We start from the raw sequence: 19,439 nt of genomic DNA on the forward strand, positions 1-19,439 counted from the left end.
TGAATAGGCCGTGACCTGAGGTTTGTGAAATATTGTTACGTAACCTCTTGTGAACAGGGTCTTATCTCTTATTTTGTCATTATGACCCTTAAACTGGGGTAGTGACTTTTGCCCTCAGCCCCATGCTTCAGGGGCCTGCTCTGGTCTTATCTGGTTGTGATCCTTTCAAGGGGTGACAGGGCCTTCAGGAAGTGACCACTAGCCTGTGCCCCTTCTGGAGCCTGCTCTGGGTCCCTGGGACCCTAGAAGTCCCCACTCGAGCCGCTCCGAGCCCTCTTCACCGCCTGGTGGTCTTCTTGGTGGGCACGCCCCTACACCAAGAAGTAGCCCAGAGGCAGTCATTTGTGTTGGGGGGGGCTGTGAATGGGGTTTAGACGTGCAGGCTGGGGTGTCCACACGTGTGAGAGGCCACTCCCACTGATGGAAGGATCTGGAGTGTGAAGAAAAGCATGCCGCTATGGGCCTAGGGCCTCCTTTTGTGTTTGACCAGTTACCAATACTACCTACCAACGTTAGGGGTGAGCTCGCATTGACCACAAGGCTCTGCACGTGGACTGCGCCAGGGGTCTCAAACAGCCCTAGGCAGAATCCCGGCTGATGCTCTCACCAGCCAGAGGCCCCTGTGGCCCACACTCCGGTCCCTCCTGCCTCCCACCAGCCCGGCTGTGTTCGCTCTATTCCCTGCCCTGGCTTTTGAGCCTGTGACCCCCTCACTACTCCGACCAGAGTCCCAGCCGCTTTTTCCCACCCCCTAGTCATGAATGATCAGAGACCATGGGCAAGGACCACAGTGCTTTACTCTTCATCGGAACAGAATGGGACAATGTGGGGGGGCAGGAGGAGACACCGCCCAGGGGGCCCTGCAGCCCCCAGGGTGGGCGGGGTTGGGAGCGTAGGGACCTTGGGCCATCAGCCCCCGCTCTGTCTCCATCCGGGTCTTCCTTCTCGGGCTGGACTCTACCGACTATTACATAGGCTCCGAGAAGGGAGGAAGGTGGCTGGGCACGGTGATCCAGTGGGGACTCAGTCTTGGGTGCCCATCGATTGGGCTGCCGGCCCCTACTTCTGATGGCCTCACCTGTTATAACTCCGGCACAATTGGGGTAACCGTCTACACTTGCCACCTGTGGGTGAAGGAGAGGGTTCAGTCATGAGTTGGAATAATGCTGATGATTCCATGTGCTCTGGGTGCTGGAGGACAAGGCCCGTCAGCCCTGCCCCCGGAGAAGCTTCGAGGCGGCCCTGAGCTGGTGAGGAGAAGCGCAGGGGAGAAAAGCCAGCATAAGGGCCCCCAGGGGAACAGCCTCCCCCTCACAGAGGAGCCTTTTGAAAACCCATCCTAGTTTGTGTGTTACTCATTCATTCATTCAGCAAGTATTTACTGTGTACCCACTATGTGCCAGGCTCTGATCTAGGCCCTGGGAACACCGCTGGGAACAGGAATGAATAAAATCCCTACCCTGGTAGAACTGACTTTCCAGCAGGGGAGACCGACAGTGAGAAAAATGACTAAGTGTGTGGACAGTGAGGTCAGAGGGTGATGCTTGCTCAGCAGAAAACTAAAGCCAGGAAGGAGGCAGGGAAGGCCCAGCAGCTGAGGGCATCTTCATGGTGATGCCTTGAGGGGCCTCACTGAGGAGGAGGCATTTGAGCAAAGACCTGAAGGAGGTGAGGGAGGAGCCAGGAAGGGTGTTCCAGGCAGAGTGCATGGCCAGTGCAAAGGCCCTGAGGTAGGAGGAGACAGGTGGGCTTAAGGGACAATAGGAGGTCAGGAGGTTGGACCAAAGCAAATGGGGGTGGGGGAGGGGGAGATTTCAGAAGACAAGTCTCCTGGCTGCCACCCTTGCATGTCCTTCTATTTCCCTCGGGCTCACCCAGCCCCAGCCACCCTGGCTTCTTCCCGTGCTTGTTCATGAGTTCGAGCCCCGAGTCAGGCTCTGTGCTGACAGCTTGGAGCCCGAAGCCTGCTTCGGATTCTGTGTCTCCCTCCCTCTCTGCCCTCCCCCACTCATGCTCTGATTCTCTGTCTCTCAAAAATAAATAAACATTAAAAAAATAAAAATAAACAGAACAACTCTGCCCGGGGGCCTTCAAGAACCGACTCCTCAGTCAAAGGGCAAGCCAAACCTGCCTCCCTCCCAGTCGTAGGGCAGAGGTGACCCCACCCCCACCCCCATTCTCACTGGTGAGGATGACGATGCCCGTGATGAACAGCACAGCTGCGACCAATAGCCCCCGCTTCCGGAGAGTGTCCTCATCTGCAGAGAGGAAAACGGAGTGTGGCAAGAAGGGTCTCCCTCCCTCCCTCTTCCCACATCCTCCCACAGGTAACTTACCATAGGAGAAGGGGTCGTCCTCACTGGGGCCTGGGGTGACAGACAGGGAGCAAGTCAGAGTGCAGCAAAGGTGTGTGGAGTGAAGCAGTGAGTGGCAGAGTCAGTGGGGGTGAAACTCGGTCTCTGCCTCGCGACACTTAGACCAAAAGCCTCCGATGACACAGCATGTGACTCCCATCACCTCAGCCCCTCAATCTCCTGCTCACCCAGATGCTCCAGCCCCACCGGCAGCCCTGCTGGTGGCCACGCCAGGTCCCTCTCACCTCAGGGCCTTTGCACTGGCAGCTGCCTCTGCCTGGGATGCCTTTCCCCCGACATCCGTGACTCCCCAAAGCTCCTTCTCAGGGAGGTCTCCCTGGCCCTTTGCAGAAAACTCCCCAGTCACTCTCTAATCCTAATGCTACTTTATTTCTCTTGATAGCAGCTTTAAACCACCTGATACACAATTCTTATCGTTATTACTTATTGTCTCTCTTCCCCCACTAGAATGTCTGCCCGATGAGGGAAGAGATTTTTGTCCGGCTTATTCACTGCTCTATCCCTGGCACCTAGAAGACCGTAGGTGCTCGTGAATATGTTTTGAATGAATGAATGAACTCTGAGTGACCTGGGGACATATCACTTCCATTGATTCATTGAGGCTGGCTGGGCAGGAAGTGGAAGAGAAGACCACACAGGGGAGAATCGAGGTGTCCCTGAAACAGAACACCTCAAACTGGCCCCCAAACTGATCTCAGATGCATGATTAGGTCCAGCTGAGGCCAGAAGAAGCACTCAACTGAGCCCAGACTAACGTTCCAAATTGCAGACTCCAGAGCTAAGCAAACGGTTGTCATTTGAAGCCATTGTGTTTTAGGGTCGTTTGCGTGCTGTGTTCACTTATGCAGTCATTCGTCTGTCAGGGCATCTATTGGATGTCTGCCTTATACCCACCCTCTTCCAGCCTTGAACTCATGTATTCGGCCAACACATGTTTAACGAGGACCATTTCATGCTGGGCAGTGGTCCGGGTGCTAGAAATACACAGAGAATAGGAAATAGCTATTTCCAGTCTGGGAAGGGACTTACTGACCAGTCGGCCCGAGGGCAGCGTCCGGCCTGACGTCTTTGCCTGGAGATCGCCTCTTGGAGAGCGTGGTGCCTTTAGTGGGAGCGGCAGAGGGAGTGGCTAGAAGGTGGCAGAGGGCGGAAGTGAGTGGTGGAGGAAATAAGGGATGTCACTGACACCCTCTCCCACGTCCCCACATTCAGTGGGCAGGCACAGCAGCCCCCCACTCCTACCCCGGGGACAGCAAGGAATGGCAGGTGTGGAAAGACTGAGTGAGCCTAAACCCTCAGCTCTTCTCCTGGGACCTCCCAGGCTGCTCCATAATCCAGGAAGCAAAGGGTAGCATCTCTCTGAGCCAGGCAGGGGGTAGGGGGCCTCCAGGACACGGGCCCAGCACCAGGAGAAGCAGAGCCTGGACATACTTGTTATAAAACACTTGGAAGGTCACTTCTGCTCCCAGACCAGAAATACCAGAAGGTTCCTTTCTTTTTTATTTTTAAAAAATTTTTTAAATGTTTTATTTATTTCTGAGAGACAGAGAGAGGCAGCGTGAGCAGGGGAGGGTCAGAGAGACAGGAAGACAGAATCTGAAGCAGGCTCTAGGCTCTGAGCTAGTTGCCAGCACAGAGCCCGACGTGGGGCTTGAACCCACAAACCGTGAGATCATGACCTGAGCCGAAGTCTGACGCTTAACCAACTGAGCCACCCAGGCGGCCCGGTTCTTCTCTTTAAAGCCGGGGCACCTAGGTGGCTCAGTTGGTTAAGCATCCGACTCTTGATTTCGGCTCAGGTCATTTCGTGAGATGGAGCCTCACATCGGACTCTGTGCTGACAGGGCAGAGCCTGCTTGAGATTCTCTCTCCCTTTCTCTCTGCTCCTCCCCCACTTGTGTGTGCATGCTCTCTCTCAAAAAAAAAATTTTTTTTTAAAAAGGATATTAAACAGAAAGTCAATGCCCCAAAGGAAATATCTGCCCTTCTGGCCCTGAGAAGTGTCCCCAGCGAAGTGGTCACCCCTGTCTGATGCCCCAATATGAAGCCAACAGGCAGAAAAGCTGCCTCACAAAGACCGAGCTTCCAGACCAATCCCAGAGCCTCACTTCTTAAGTATGACCTGAAAGCCAGGGATTGAGAGATGTTCAAAAAAGCCCAGCCCAGAGGAAGGTTCGAGCAAGGCCAGTAGCAAGGACAAACATGCGGAGACACAGGAAGTGTAAAGGACAGGAGACACAGGAAGTATAAAGGACACCCTGGCGGCGGGGGGGGCCGGGGGTGGGTGCAGCACTCAAGCACCCAGCTGCCAGAGAGCCTGGGCTCAACTTCCGGTTCTGCCATTTGGGGCTGTGTGGCAGAGTAACCTCTTGGGCCTCGGTTGCCTTCCTGTAGAATGGGGTTTTGACAGTTCCTACCCTGTTGGGTGCTTGTGAGCAGTGAATGAGTGGATAGAGGAAAAGAGCTCCCAGTTAATGTTGGCGTCGCTGTTACCATGGAGGTGGCTGCACGCCTCCCTTCTTCTGAGGACAGCTTCCCTTTTCCTTGGGGAGACAGCACCCCTTCCCCAGTCCGGCTGGTTCTATTGTGACACAGGCCACAAGGGGGAGCATGTGACCCAGGCTCATCCTTCCCTGGAACCTTCCGCTTTCCCAGGAAGCACTGGGAGCGACAACTAGGTGAAGTGTGGAGCTCTGAGCCTGCAGATGGCAGGGGCCGTTTCCTCACGGGGCAGAAGACAAGATCCAGCACAAGAAAAACAAAGATAGAGGAGGGAGAGCGGCGCTGGGGGACCCTGAGGCTCAGGAGTCCATGACCCCTCAGCCTAGTGGAATTTCCCTCACGTATTATCAGGAACACAGAATAACACAGAGTAACTCAGGTCAACGAGGATTCACAGCAAATGAATCCAGAGATGTGAGAAGGTTTTTACCACTGGGAAGCGTGGACACAGTCACTACGCACCCCCACCTGCACTTTCGTGGAAAACAGAAAAGTTCTCTTCTCCAACACACTTTACTTCCATCTGTTGTAAAACTGTTTTAATAGACAGGCTCTATGAGAATTAAATGATTTACTGCCATCCCTGGAAAACTACAACAATTATAAAAATCTACAAGGGGGATGACATGGTCTTTAGAGGTGATGCTCTTGTTCAGTGCCCAGTCTACACAACTGTGCATGCATCTTAGCCTGGAAATAGCCTAAGCTACAGTACTTTCCAGTAGAGGCTGATCCTCCAGACAAGCACTGGAGGCCACCTGCTGCCTTCACCTTGGCTCCACCTCTTTTCCCACACACCTCTGAAATGTTAACTACTCACTGGTCCTGAGGGGAACTACCTCTTCCCTGCCTCTTGGTCTATGCAGTTCATGCAGGGCTGACCCTGCCCCCCATCTCCAGAATGGGCATAAGACTCAAGCCCCACCACTCAGAGCAACCCATTTCCCAGGCTTCCATTGGTCAGACACGGCATGTTACAGCAAAAGGGCCGATGAGAGTCCACTTTATTCCTTGGGCTGGCGATGAGAAAAAGATATGCCCTGTTTGCTGGGTTCGTGGCATAAAAACAACTATGGGACCATCTTTGCCACCAAGAGAGGAAAAGTCCCTCGAGAACATGAGAATGTAGACAGCAGAGCTGAGAGAGAGAGCACGTCCGGTCTGATGACAGTGCTGGAGCACCTGGATGCAGTTGTTCCTGATATGGATGCCTTTGGACTTCACAGAACATATGTAACCAATAAATCTAGTTTGGTTTTAGTTGCATTCACGGTCTTTTGCAACTGAAAACCTCCTGTTCTAACATGAAAAGGTACATGAAGGAAACACCTACGTCCACAATTCCGGGCACCAGCCCCGTAAAGGAGCCTGAACAGAAGAAAGTTCCAAGTCTATCATATCAGGTTTGGAAAACACTGCATACTTAGGTGCTCCTGTAGGTGATGCCTGCTACAAATAGGCGTTGATAAGACTCCAGGAAGTCCCACTATAAAGAAATAGGTTTAACTTTAAATCAAGGATTCACAGCAAGGATTTAAATCAAGAGTTTCCCAAACACCTTTGACCGCAAATCAAAACGGACTTTTTGAAAATGTATTAACAATTCCCCAAACAGGTGCTCTGAGCAGTGTGCCTGGGGAGCTGCTGACCCAGACAGAGAATTAAACAAAATTTATATCTTACCCTTCTAGTCCCAGGCCTTACCTTCTGGGCCGCTCGGGCCCGTCCCCGGGTCTGTTGCTAGGAGCACATCCATCGGCGTCGGCTGTGGGGTCTGGGTCTCCTCCGCCTGCTCCTGTGTTGTTCCTACTCAGGTCAGATGAGCAAGGAGGCACGGGTGTGACTCAGGGACATACAGACCCATCAAACAGCAAGGGCCCCTCTCCCTCCTCTGGATGGAGGAAGTCAAAGTCAGTTCACGTTCCAAATGTCACTGTGTGGGTGGGACAGGGGGACTCTCTGGCTCATGGCTGGTGGCACGGCAAATCCGTGCCGCCATTTCCCAGGTCACTTTTCCAACAAATTTCAGCGTCTGTGCCCTTTGCCCCATAGTGTGGTGGGTAAAAGCAAGACCGCAGAGCCAGGTTCTGGGTCCCCTCGTCTGAGCTGGGTCACTGACTGGTGACGCCCTGGGTGTCAGGGCGTCAGCCTCTGTTTCGGTATTCTGTAAAGTTCGGTTGTTCGACCTCAGAGGGTTTGTGTGAGGACTGAATGATCAAATACGGGTAAGATATTTAGAACCGTGACCAATATATAATATATAATAAGTGTGAAAAGCATTTGCTTAAGGAGGAATGGACAAGGTTGCTTACTGTGGCACTGGGTGTAGCAGAGGAGGTGAAGATGTTTGTGCACAGCTTCACTAACCGTGCACAGGCACCAGGTGAGTACCATGCAGCAGTGCGAAAGGATAAGATTGGTGTTCATATAGGAATGTGGGAACAGCTTCCAGACTGCTGCATGCGAGGCGGATGCGGGGTGGGGGGTGCGGGGGTGCGGCGAAGCAAGTTTTAGAACAACTATCGTTTAGGAAATGATCGGCTCACACAAATACACCTCCCGGTCAGGATACTTTCTGTGGGCAATCTACGGCCATACCACCCTGATCGCGCCCGATCTCGTCTGATCTCGGAAGCTAAGCAGGGTCGGGCCTGGTTAGTACTTGGATGGGAGGATATTTTCTGTGGGCATTCACGTGGCACAGTAATCACTGGGGACTATTCCCCTTCCAGTGCTCGCAGTGGGGACCTCTCAGAGATGGGGGAGAAAACAAGAATGGGGAATGGGCCGAGGGATTTCATCTCCCTATAATATTGTTATTATTCCCAAGCAGAACGGGTTTAGGTAAATCATTTATATTGAGCTATATCATTAAATGAGCTATATCCTTAAATATTAACAGGAAAAATTGGGGAGCACTTTCTGAATCATGCTACACTCCCAAGATGAAGTTCAAAAACGACTTGAAAACTCAAAAAAGGAAAAAGATCAAGAGACTAAAGGAAGAAATGAATGGCCTTGGAGCATGGGGGCGTTCCTGGGGTGGTTGCAAAGCTCTGTTCCCTGAGCTGGGTGGTGGTGACACAGGGGCTCAATTTGGAAGAATTTGTTAAGTTGTACATTTATGGGTTTTGTACTTTTCTCTCTGCATCTTATTTTTCACGACTGCAAAAGATTTGTTTTTAAACAAATGGATGTGGTGGCTGTCTGCCCCACCACCCAGAGAACTCAGAGCAGAAGAATTGAAATGAGTAACCCAGGACCCAGAGTGTGGGAGGAAGAGAGGGAACGGTGTTTGCCCCAGGCCCCCGCCCCACCCCCTCCCCATGCCCCACTCACCACCAGCCTGCAGAGGTGTCTGAGGGGTGGACTGGGACTCTGGTTGGACTGTGTCTGGAATCCAGAAACAGGGAGAGAAAAGAGAGAAGATGTGGAGAAGGTCCACGGATGGAGGAACAGGGGGATTTCCTCTGCTACTCAATTTTGATATAACTGAAATGACTTAATTAACCCAGCCATTTGCCAGGCCAGTACCTCCCCTGCCTCAGCCCTCCCCTCCCGCAGATGCATATTCCCCCGTTCAGCATCCACCCACCTCTGGTAAGAGCCCCTGGAACTTTCTTTATGAACCACCCTTCCCTGATTCTGGGTCCACTTCATTCAGTGCGGTTGGCACAGGATTGCTTGGAGGTAGAACCTAAGACCCAGGTCTGGCAATCAGCTTTGGCTTATGGCCACCATGGTCAGCCCCTGGGTGGGCATGTAACCCAAGGGCTCAGCTGTGCGGCATTTGCTGGTTTGGGGAAGAGGAAATGCCCTTTCCTCTGGCTTCTTAGTAGGTAGCAGCCATCTTGGCCCCATAAAAGGAGAATTTACCTGAGAATGAAGTGAACACAGGAAAAATAGAGCCAAGAAATGGAGACAGGTTCCTGACACCATCATTAGAGCACCTAGACTGAGCCATGCCAGACAGTCTACCACTGGACTTTTCAGTTGCATAACCCAAAATTCCCGATCGGCCCGAGCTTGAGATTTTTGTGGCTCTTGCTAACTGCAGTGACAGGATCTTGACAGACTTATGCCTCTTTCCTCACCTGGGGTTTGAGTCAGGGCATGAATGTTCACAGTGGTTGAGTCTGCTGAAGGAATGGATGTGGTCTCCTCTGATGTCTGTCCTGGGAGATCAAGAACGAGAAGTCGGAGAGGAGCCTCTGGTCCTCTTTCGCCAAAACCCCACCACGCCCTCCCTCCTGAATCCGTGGGTGGTAACTCGGGACATCCTGGTGGGGCAGCAGACAGACATTTGAATGGTAGTGTCTGCCCACAGCCCTGCAAGGGCTTTGAGAAATGCTGATGCCCAGCACCCTTCCTCCAGCCCCTCTTCCGGCCCATCCTTGTGCGGTGGGAGAGGCAGTTTAGCCTAGTGAGTCCAGGTCCATTCTAAAGCCAGCCGGGGCCCTGGCCTCAAATTCTGCCCCCCAAAATTCCCTCACCATGCGACCTGGAGCGGGTGAAGGCCCCCCTCCGAGCCTCATCTGTCTCATCTGCAAAGTGGGGATAATCACTGACTTTATGATAGGAAAAGATAGGGTAAACGAGGCAGAAAGGGAAAGGCTAGGACCTGAGGTCCCTGGGTGGGGAAAAACACATATTCTGGAACAATGCTGGGAGTGTCTGACTATAGCAAACCCCCTAGGGCATAAGGTTCCTCTTAAGAATATAACAGACACCACCTACTCCCCCTTAGGGTCCCCTTAGGAATTTGAGAATCAAAGTAACTAACTACAATCAGTAAACCCTAAAACTTATGTTATACAAAGGACAGTAGGACCACAGTCTGACTCCTCACACAATGGAATCGAGCCAATCAGGAACGGACAGCCCAGGGGTGCCTGGATGGCTCAGTCAGTTAAGCGTCAGACTTCAGCACAGGTCATGATCTCACAGTTCGTGGGTTCGAGCCCCACGTCGGGCTCTGTGCTGACAGCTAGCTCAGAGCCTGGAGCCTGTTTCGGATTCTGTCTCCCTCTCTCTCTGACCCTCCCCTGCTCACGCTGTCTCTCTCTCTCTCTCAGAAATAAATAAAACATTAAACAAACAAACAAACAAAAGGAATGGACAGCCCAGCACCCAGAATGATCAAGCCAATAAGGGCAGGACCTGAGAAGGAACAAGGGGCTTAGGGAAGAGGGGGTGACCAAAACCTTATAAAACAAAGTCCCTATTGTCATGTGCCTATTGTCACAGGCATTCATTTTGAATGTCTTCTCTCTGCAAACAGAGCTTTCATACTATTCTTACTCTAATACTATTTCATGCTATTTTTATACTCTAATAAACTTTTGCCTGCTGCTCATTTTATCCTGTGTCCACCTCTTCATTCTTAGAAGTGGTGAAACAATGAATGCCAGGTATTGAGGTTAAAAAAAAAAAATCCTGTAACATTTCTTGGGGGGCTTATCCGGAATATCAACGTCTCCCAACCCTAAGTAAAGAGCAGCCAGCACCCCCTCTTTTCTGTCTATCCTAAATAAAACTCTCAAACTAAATAATGGGCACCCATCCACTAGTTAAGAGTGAATAGTGTGGCTGACATTCTCAAGTCTCGGGTGACAGGCTCCTTGGGTCTCCTCCCATCGGGTCTCCCAATGTAGCTGGGAATGTTGTAGAGTCCCGACTTCCTTTCGAGAAGAACCTCCAGATGTGTAGGACTCGGCGGAGGCCGAACAGCAACTGATGGGTCCTGACCAAGGCTACTCTTTGGTGGACACCCAAAGGCCATTGGCAGAACCGGATCCCTGGCTGCCCGCCTGGGTATCTAGTGGAATTCTCCTCTCTCTGTCTTGGCCAGCCCCTCCCTTCCTCTGGGAAATGAGTGGAAAAGCCCAGGACTGATCCTTCTGATATCCTCCTAGGAGAGATCTAGGTGACTTCCAAGGGTCCTACTCACAGGCTTCCCCAAAACAATGGAAGGCGGCCTTGTACTTTCTGATGCTCTGACATGGCTCACCTCCCAGGTCCCCAGTTTTTACCTTTCACTTTCAAAAGTCTCTTGCAGAGCAGAGAGCAGGACTTAATTCATCCCCTTCTGGGCTCACCACCCTCCTCCTGCTCCTGATGCCCACAGGGGGATGGAAAGAAGACACCTGGCAGCCTCCCACAAGACGCAGATGATAATTGGAGCCAACTGTCTCTGGTCAGTCTACCTCGGGACAGGGACTTTAAGGCATATTCCCAAGCAGCTGGTGAACCTCCTTCTGTTTTCAGGGAAGTTTCCTGACTTCTCTGGCCTCACATGGACTGCCCATTTCCAGTTGGTGGGGGGGGAAATCTGCATCTGCTCATCTGTCCGAGCTGGCAGGCTTTAGAACTAGGGGACCTGTTTCTCTGCCCTCTGGGTTTTTATCTGCCTCCAGGCTTCTCGGTGACACCTCACCTCTCCTGCCTTCCCCTCGCTTCTGCTGTTTTTGCACCAGCTTGGGTGCAGCCTGCATAACTGGCTCCGATACCTTTGGGGGCCTCCCGCACCATGGGCTCCTCCTCTCCCCTCACTGTCAAGAACAAAAAACACCCCCTTAGACTTACACCGCCCACTTCAGATTTCCTCGCTGGTGCCCCAGGTAAAAACTGACAACGGCGAACAAATTGATTGACTTTTAAACGGACACGGATGGAACATGATTTGGTACTTAAACTAATTTAAGTTTGTTAGTCTAATTAAGATAGATAGGTCTGGGGGCGCCTGGGTGGCTCAGTCGGTTGGGCATCTGACTTCAGCTCAGGTCATGATCTCGTAGTTTGTGGGTTCGAGCCCCGCGTCGGGCTCTGTGCTGACAGCTCAGAGCCTGTTTCGGATCCTGTGTTTCCCTCTCTCTCTGCCCCTCCCGTGCTCATGCTCTGTCTCTCTCTGTCTCAAAAATAAATAAATATTTTTAAAAAAAGGTGAACTTCTATCTCTACTGTATAGTGTAATTTCATATGGAGTTTTGTAATCTAATGCAAACTTGTTAGCCCTCAAGGGCTATGGGGGANCCTGTGTTTCCCTCTCTCTCTGCCCCTCCCGTGCTCATGCTCTGTCTCTCTCTGTCTCAAAAATAAATAAATATTTAAAAAAAAAAAAAAAAAAAAAAAGATAGATAGGTCTGTAGAGTCCTCAGCATTTCCTAGATGGAAACTGGAGGCCAAGCAAGCACATGTTATCTCTGTTGCAGTTTGTCAGCAAAAAGGTGACTTAAAATAATGGTTGACTTTGTCTGTCTCAAGGTGTTCATGGGTCATTGTTAAGATAGCTTTCAGGGTCTTTGATAACCTGAAACTCTCAAGTTTTGCTTGAAATTCATTTGGACATTTAAAAAAGTACGGGGAGGGGGTGCCTGGGTGCAGTCGGTTGAGTGTCCGACTTCGGCTCAGGTCATGATCTCACGGTTCGTGCGTCTGTGAGCCCCTCATCAAGCCCTGAGTCTGCCTCGGATTCCATGTCTCCCTCTCTCTCTCTCTCTCTCTCTGCCCTTCCCCACTCACACTCTGTCTCTCTCGCTCTAAAAAAAAAAAAAAGTGATTAAAGAAGTACGGGGATATGTAAGAAAGACATAAGAAATGGAAATATGTACATATTTGTTGAAGGTTAAAAAAAAAGTAATTTTGTCCTAAATGAGACTGGTTGTTGGGAGAGAAACAGCTTGGGACAAAATCTAAAAGTTATAGATGATTTGTAAAGGAAAAAATGTAAACAAAGGGTTTTTTCCCCTCTTTTGTCTGACCAAAAAGATGGAAAGAACTATTATTTTAACCAAAAGGGCAGGACAGCATGCCCTTTTGAGTTGTTTTGCTCAAGCTCTGATTAAAACTGCCCCTCCTTTGATCTGAAGGCTGGGGAGATGGTGGTGATGTCCTCACTGCCAGCCTCCAAATGCTCCACATTATTTGTGTTGCTTCTGCAAGGCAGAGGAACGGATGCCTGTACCACATGAGGGATGGATGACTATGATACATGAAGAGCTTTTTTTTAATGTTTATTTTTTATTTTGAGAGGGAGAGCGTGAGTGGGGTAGTGACAGAGAGAGAGAGGGACAGAGGATCCAAAGCAGGCTGTGCTCTGACAGCAGCGAGTCTGATGTGGGACTCAGACTCATGAACTGTGAGATCATGACCTGAGCCAAAGTCGGACGCTTAACCGACTGAGCCACCCAGGCGCCCCTATTAAAGGTCTTTTACTGGGATGCGTGGGAGCCATTTTGCTACACTTAGCCCACTGTATGCTGACTTATACCAATCCAGACACTTTAAAGTGGACACCCACATGGCTGGAACATATTTATGTGGGCACTGCTGAAAAAAACAGGAAATAGACCTCGACTTTGGCCCTTTTAGCCTCCCTCAACGGCCAATTTTATCCTTACAAGAAAAGTTTTTGGCCAGCCTTTTGAGATATATTTGTTAAAAGGAACAGTTTTATTATGATCAATATGTAAATTACTATTGGGCCAGAATAAAATTAGTGCATCCTTCTACAACCAGGGGAGGCTTGCTTGGTCATAGCAGACACCCCCAAAGCCCTGCAGTCAGGAAACAGAGGGGTAAGAGAAATCGGGGAAGACAAGGTCAGCTCTGGGAGGTAGGGTCAAGCCTGGGTAATGGCGACTATTCCCAGCACCTCGCAAGCCTGACAGGGCTTTCGGCTGCCAGTCGCAGAGCCAGCCAAAGGCGGAGTCAGGAGATGAGGCTTCTGCTGGCCAGCTATAGGAAATTGAGATAAACGATGCCTTTTCCTCTTTTTCTTGTACATGGGCAATTCCCCAACCAAGGCTAGTACCTCTTCGGGATGCATTCTGAAAAATCGGGATGATTTTGATCCACGAACCCTAAAGAAAAGCAACTCATTTTCTTTTGCACCAAGGCTCGGCCCCAGTACAAATTGGAGGAGGAAGCCTGGCTGCCAGAGACAAGTGACAATTAGAATACTATCCTACAATTGAACGTGTTCCCAAACGTGAGGGGAAATGGGGAGAAGTCCCCCCTGTTCAGTGTTTTGGGGCCTTAAGAGAAAAGTGAGATAGATGTGAGCAATGTAAGGTCGATCCTAGCCTACTGGCAACCCTCTCCAAGGGGTTCACAACTAACGAGGGAGAAAACCAAAGGTCCCTGCCTGTACCCAAAGCAGACCTAGGGAAGGAGGAAGGGAAGTCTTCCACCCCAACCCCCTCCCCCTTCGGGTCCTCGATCTGTACATCCAGACTTCAAAAAATGTGCACTTCTGGTCCCTGCGGCCCACCTTGTCCAGGCCCTCCCGGCAGTGTAACAGGTGTGTTTCCCCTAATGGCAGCTAGAATGCCCCCCGGGGGGTGGGGGCGGAAGGGCGCAAGGGGGCACCACTCAAATAAGATTACAAGTACCTTTTTCATTACAAGATTTAATGATCCAGGTAAGTAAATAGAGGCTTTTCAGAATATCACAGTATGTTTTTGAATTGACCTAAAAAGATACAGTGCTTTTAATGAGACAGAGAAGCAGGGGGTTCAGGCAGTGGCTAAAAGATATGGGGACGAGCAACTCATTGATTATCATGGGATTGGAAGTCCTATAAGGACCCAGGCAGTTCCATCCCAAGAGCCTACTTGGGCCCCTATGACCACCCCGTTGAGGAATGGTATTGCCACCACGTCCAAGCTTGTGATTTGGAGGAATTAAGGAGATCTAAGGTGAAACCTTTAAATTACGTTAAATTAGCCACTATCTTACAGACACAGGATGAAAACCCGGTGATCTTCCTGGAAAGGCGAAGGGAGGCTCTCATTAAGTATACGGCTATCTCCCCTAACACCCCTGAGGCTGAGACAATTCTAAAGGACAAATTTGTCACTCAATCAGCTCCAGATATTCGGAGAAGGCTGCAAAAATTGGCTGTTGGCCCAGAAGGGACCCTGAAGGAGTCCTTACGAGCTGTCAATTGGGCATATCACAACCGAGATCAAGAGGAAAATAAGGAACAGGAAAGGAGGCTTGGGAAAAAAATCTGAGGCCTTAGTTGTGGCCTTATGTACTATGTCAGACCGGACTTCCCGAGGTCCTGGCACCAAGGGACATTTGTAAGAATGTCCTCAGAGGGGACAATCAAAGTTGAAACCGCCTTAAGCCATGCCCCCTGTGTGGAAACAGTCACTGGGAAATCCGAATACCCTCAGGGATCCTCTATCCGCAAAGGCTTAGATAACCAGTGTCCCTGAAAGGGACTGGTGGGGTCCGGGGCTCTTTATGGTGGCTCCCCCAAACCAACTACCTAACGGAAACCCAGAACCTGGGTAACTCCAGATACAGAAGGAAACCTGGTTGAATTCCTTGTTGACACTGGAGCCACCTTTTCTGTCCTCCTTTCCGCTCCCAGCCAACCATCCAAAAGGAAGTGTAGCAATTTGAGGCGTCTCCAGAAAACATATGACTAAATTTTTCTCTCAGCCACCGGGTGCATTATGGGGAGACTTGAATTTTTCACATTCTTTTTCAATAATGCCAGAGAGCCCCACTCCCTTGCTAGGAAGGGCCATTATGACTAAATTAGGGACCACAGCCCTCCTGACTCTGGGACAGATAAACAGTGGCCTAAACTTATAGCAATCTGGATATCGAAGCTCCATCTTTCCTTGAGGTAAAATTAAATACACCTCATGGAGTTGTTCCTATGGACACCGGATGGCCAGAGGAAGATTTGAGGACTGAGAACCGAGAACTAGTTCAGGTGCTTAATTATTCTAACCTACAATATCACAAGATCCAAATAAATATGGAAGAGGGAGAAAGACTATAGTTAAATTGATAGGATTAAAAAAAAATGACCAAACATGTCAGGGATTTTTGGGATGGCTGCGATGTGTCTTTCCTTCCTACGGTATGACCTCTCTCCAGGAGGCATTGCATGTGGAATATTAACACTCACTAGTCTAATTCTTCGTGTATGTCATCTGAAGATGCCATCGCATAGGCCACAAAAATAAGACACCCAAGAAAATTCTGCTAGCCCAGATATTTCAAACCCCCTCCAGCTTATCAGACCTCTGGATCAACCTCTAAACCTGCCCCAACTGCCATTCCCAACTGCCATTCCCCCACCATCGCCCCCTTCAGCAGGAAGAAGTTAAGAAGAGTCAGTCAACGTCTGGGTTCCTAACGGCAGTTAGGAGTCATGTGTTCAGAGCAGAGACCATGATAGGAAAAGATAGGGTGAAATGGCGGAGAGGGAAAGATTAGGACGCGAGGCCCCTGGGTGGGGAAAAACACATATTCTGGAACAATACTGGGAGCACCTTACCACAGCAAACCCCCACGGGCGTAAGTTTCCTCTTAAGAATGTAACAGACCCTGGGGCACCTAGGTGGCTCAGTCAAGCATCCGACTCTTGATTTTGGCTCAGGGTCTTAATCTGATCTCACAGATCATGAGTTTGAGCCCCGAGTCAAGCTCTGAGCTGACAGCTTGGAGCCTGCTTGGGATTCTCTCTCTCTCCCTTTCTCTCTGCCCCTCTCCTGCTCACACACTCACACACACTCTCTCTCTGTCTCAAAATAAATAGACTTAAAAAAAAATAAAAGAATGTGACAGACACCACCTACACCCCCTCAGGGTCCCCCCAGGGATCTGACAATCAAAATGCCTAACTACAATACGTAAACCCTAAAACTTATACAAGGGACAGTAGGACCCCACAGTCTGACTCCTCACACAGTGGAACCGAGCCAATCAGGAATGGACAGCCCAGCACCCAGAGTGATCAAGCCAATAAGGGCAAGACCCGAGAGGGAACAAGGGAGAAGGAGGGATGCGGAGACCACCAGAACCCTATAAAACGAAGTCCTTGCCTACAGTTGTGGGCATTCACTTTTGAATGTCCCCTCTCTGCAAACAGAGCTTGCATACTCACTTTCTCATACTCTAATAAACTTTTGCCTGCCGCTCATTTTATTCTGTATCTACCTCTTCATTCTTTGAAGTGGTTCCAGACAACCCCGGTACTGAGGTTAAAAAAAAAAAATCCTGTAACAAGTCTACTTCTCAGGGCTGGAGAGGGTGAAATGACATGGCAGAGGAGACGGGCTCCCCCACTGCCTGATACGCAGCCATTGCTGGAGACAGCCACTGCCCTGCCCTGGCCCAGCCTCTGCCCTGCCCTGGCCCGGCCTCCATCCTCTCCTGCCTGGACACGGGAGCCACTCCGCCCTGGGCTCTCTGCCCTCACCCCCGCCCCCTGCAGTCTGCTTCCCACTCAGAGCCAGAGGGACCCTGTGAATCCCTGGGTCGGGTCGAGGCCCTCCTGGCACAGAGCCCCCTCCTTCTTCCAGTAAAAGCCCACGTACTCATAGGACCCTCCCCCTCCCCACTCCATTTGGTCTCCTGTCCCCCCTCTGATCTCTCCCCTTCCACCCTGCCTTTGTTGACCCCCACCCAGCTTCTGGGCCTGCCTGCTGTTCATCACACTCACCAGAGAGCCCTCCCCCCAAGTACCTGTTTGGCTCACTCCCTCATCTCCTTGGAGTATCTGCCCAAATGTCACCTTCTAGTGAGGTCTACCCAGGCCACAGTGTCTAAGGAATCCTCACTACCCTGTTCTGTGTTTCTCCACTGCGCCTGCCACCTTCTACCATGCTGTACCATTTACTGATGCGTTGTTTACTGCCTGTGTCTCAACTCGAATGTGAACTTCGGTTTCATGTGCTGCTGCTTCCCCAGGGCATAGGATAAGATCTAGCACATAGTACCTGCTCATTGAATACTTGGTGAAACACCGAAAGGAAAAATGAAAACCATTTTATCAAAGAGAAAATGGGTCCCGGGGGCAGGAATGATGGTTGTATCCCAGCCTCTCCACTCACTAGCCTCTGGCACCGGGAACTTTCCTTTGCTGAGCCTCAGTTTCCTCATCCGTAAAATGGGCCCGGCAATATGCATAACAGAGTAGAGCTGAAGTTAAATGAGCTCAAACATGCGGCACCTGCCGGGGCCCACCGTGGGTACTGCCTTCAGGAAACACTTCCCAGGCGAGGGTGAGATTTTTCCAGCTCTTGGGCCAGCCCCAACTCACCCCCTCTGCCTAACCCTGTATCACCCAGGTATCTGGGGAGCTGCTTTGCTGGGACCCTAGGGTTCCTGGCCACTGAGAAGAAAACTGACACCAATCTCCCTGCCAAGTCAAACTCAGTGAGTTCTTTTTGGAGCTGAAATGCAGATCGCCCAGTAGGACACGCTCTGGCCAGACTTGTTGGAAGCGACCACCTAGGTGTGAAGGGTCCAAAGAGGGTGTAACCCTGGCCCCCACATCAAGACCCCCCCCCCCCGGACTTCTTGGTGCTGGCTCAACAGGAAGGTGAACCTTACCTCTGGTGGGGAGAATCACGCCAACGATGGTGAGGAGACACAGGCAACCAGAGGGCGACATCTATTGGGGGAGCAGGAGCGGGGGGTTCAGCCATGATGTCAGGGAGGCAGGCCCAGGGCAGTGCCACCCCCCACCCCACCCCCACCTGCCCCTGAGGACCTGCAGCCCCTCATGAGCCTGAGCAAGCACCTCTGGCTTCGAGGACCCCCTGCCAAGGCTGACAGCTGGTGTTCCAGGCAGGGGGAGGGTTTTAGAAGAGGAGCCCCCCCCAACCACCCCCTACTTCCATCTGCAGGTCCCCAAAGGAAACAAGAAGCCTCAGACCAGACTGGGCTTCCAGGAGCAGCCGCTGCACAGGGACACCTTTGGGGCCGAGAAGAACTCAGTCCACCGAGGCGGGCCCTACAGCGCGGGCCAGAGCAGGGGGCCTAGTGCCTCCCTCCGGGCTGTCCCCAGAGCCGAGGAGTCAGCAAGGAGGGGAAAGAGGAAGAATGAGTAATGTGCTCCCGATCTCAGAGGAAAAAGTGAGCTGGTGTGCGGGGCCTCGCGGCGGGGACAATAGAGCAGGATGCTGGGCACTTCTAGAACTGGTCCGAGAGGGATGGCGGAGAGCTGGGGAGACTGAGGCACGAGGAAGACGAGCCGGCAGCCCACGTAGCGCCCAAGAGCCGGCGCAGAGGCGTGAGCACGAGTCCGGGGGCCGGACGGGCGGGGAAAAGACGAGCCCTCCAGGCACCTGAGCCCGGCCCCCGGGCAGGGGGGAGGCGGGCGCAGGCGGATCGCGGGAGAGACTTACGTCAGAGCTGGGGGTCCCGAGCCGGCAGCCTCGTGGACAGAGGGCAGCGGCGGTGGCGGCGTCCCGGCGGAGGGTGTGGCCAGGGGAGAACTGGCGGGCGGGGACCAAGACGGGCTCAGTCATTTCCTCTCGGGTTTCCTGGCTTCAGAGCCCGCGGTGGGAGCAGGAGGGGGAGTCGCGGAGGGCGATGGGGGGCAGAGGGGAGAGGCGGGGCAGTGGCCTCCACCCACCCGCTGGGGGGGAGGGGGGGAGGGAGAGCGCAGGCAGGTCTTGGTGGGTGGGGCTCCTTTGGGGAGGAAGGGGAGCGGGGGCGGGGTGTCTACTCCTGGGTCTGAGGTGGAAGAGGCGGTTAGGGGCAACCGGGGAGGGGGCGTTGAGCAAGGGAGGGCCAGCTCTGGGGTCT

General features: G+C 51.8%; 1 protein-coding gene across 4 annotated transcripts; it reads right to left on the reverse strand.

Moving 5' to 3' along the window:
* Window positions 1–777: 777 nt before the first annotated feature.
* FXYD5 (FXYD domain containing ion transport regulator 5) lies at window positions 778–19,139 on the reverse strand. 4 transcript variants are annotated; one of them, XM_039224378.1, is made up of 9 exons: window positions 19,037–19,139; window positions 18,240–18,300; window positions 8,972–9,052; window positions 8,217–8,270; window positions 6,582–6,683; window positions 3,409–3,504; window positions 2,337–2,366; window positions 2,184–2,258; window positions 778–1,124 (listed from the first exon to the last, which is right to left on the reverse strand). In XM_039224378.1, the coding sequence occupies exons 2-9, from the start codon at window positions 18,298–18,300 to the stop codon at window positions 1,075–1,077; spliced, it is 549 nt and encodes a 182-aa protein (XP_039080309.1). In that variant the 5' UTR covers window positions 19,037–19,139; the 3' UTR covers window positions 778–1,074. The 4 variants fall into 4 exon arrangements, with proteins under 4 accessions (XP_039080309.1, XP_039080311.1, XP_039080312.1 ...); XM_039224380.1 differs by lacking the exon at window positions 19,037–19,139 and adding an exon at window positions 18,565–18,941; XM_039224381.1 differs by lacking the exons at window positions 18,240–18,300; window positions 19,037–19,139 and adding exons at window positions 13,690–13,738; window positions 14,270–14,331.
* Between the last annotated feature and the right edge of the window lie 300 nt (window positions 19,140–19,439).

Source organism: Hyaena hyaena, unplaced genomic scaffold (assembly GCF_003009895.1).
Source record: "Hyaena hyaena isolate Hyena2069 unplaced genomic scaffold, ASM300989v1 scaffold_1628, whole genome shotgun sequence".
In the NCBI taxonomy this organism is placed as follows: Eukaryota; Metazoa; Chordata; class Mammalia; order Carnivora; family Hyaenidae; genus Hyaena; species Hyaena hyaena.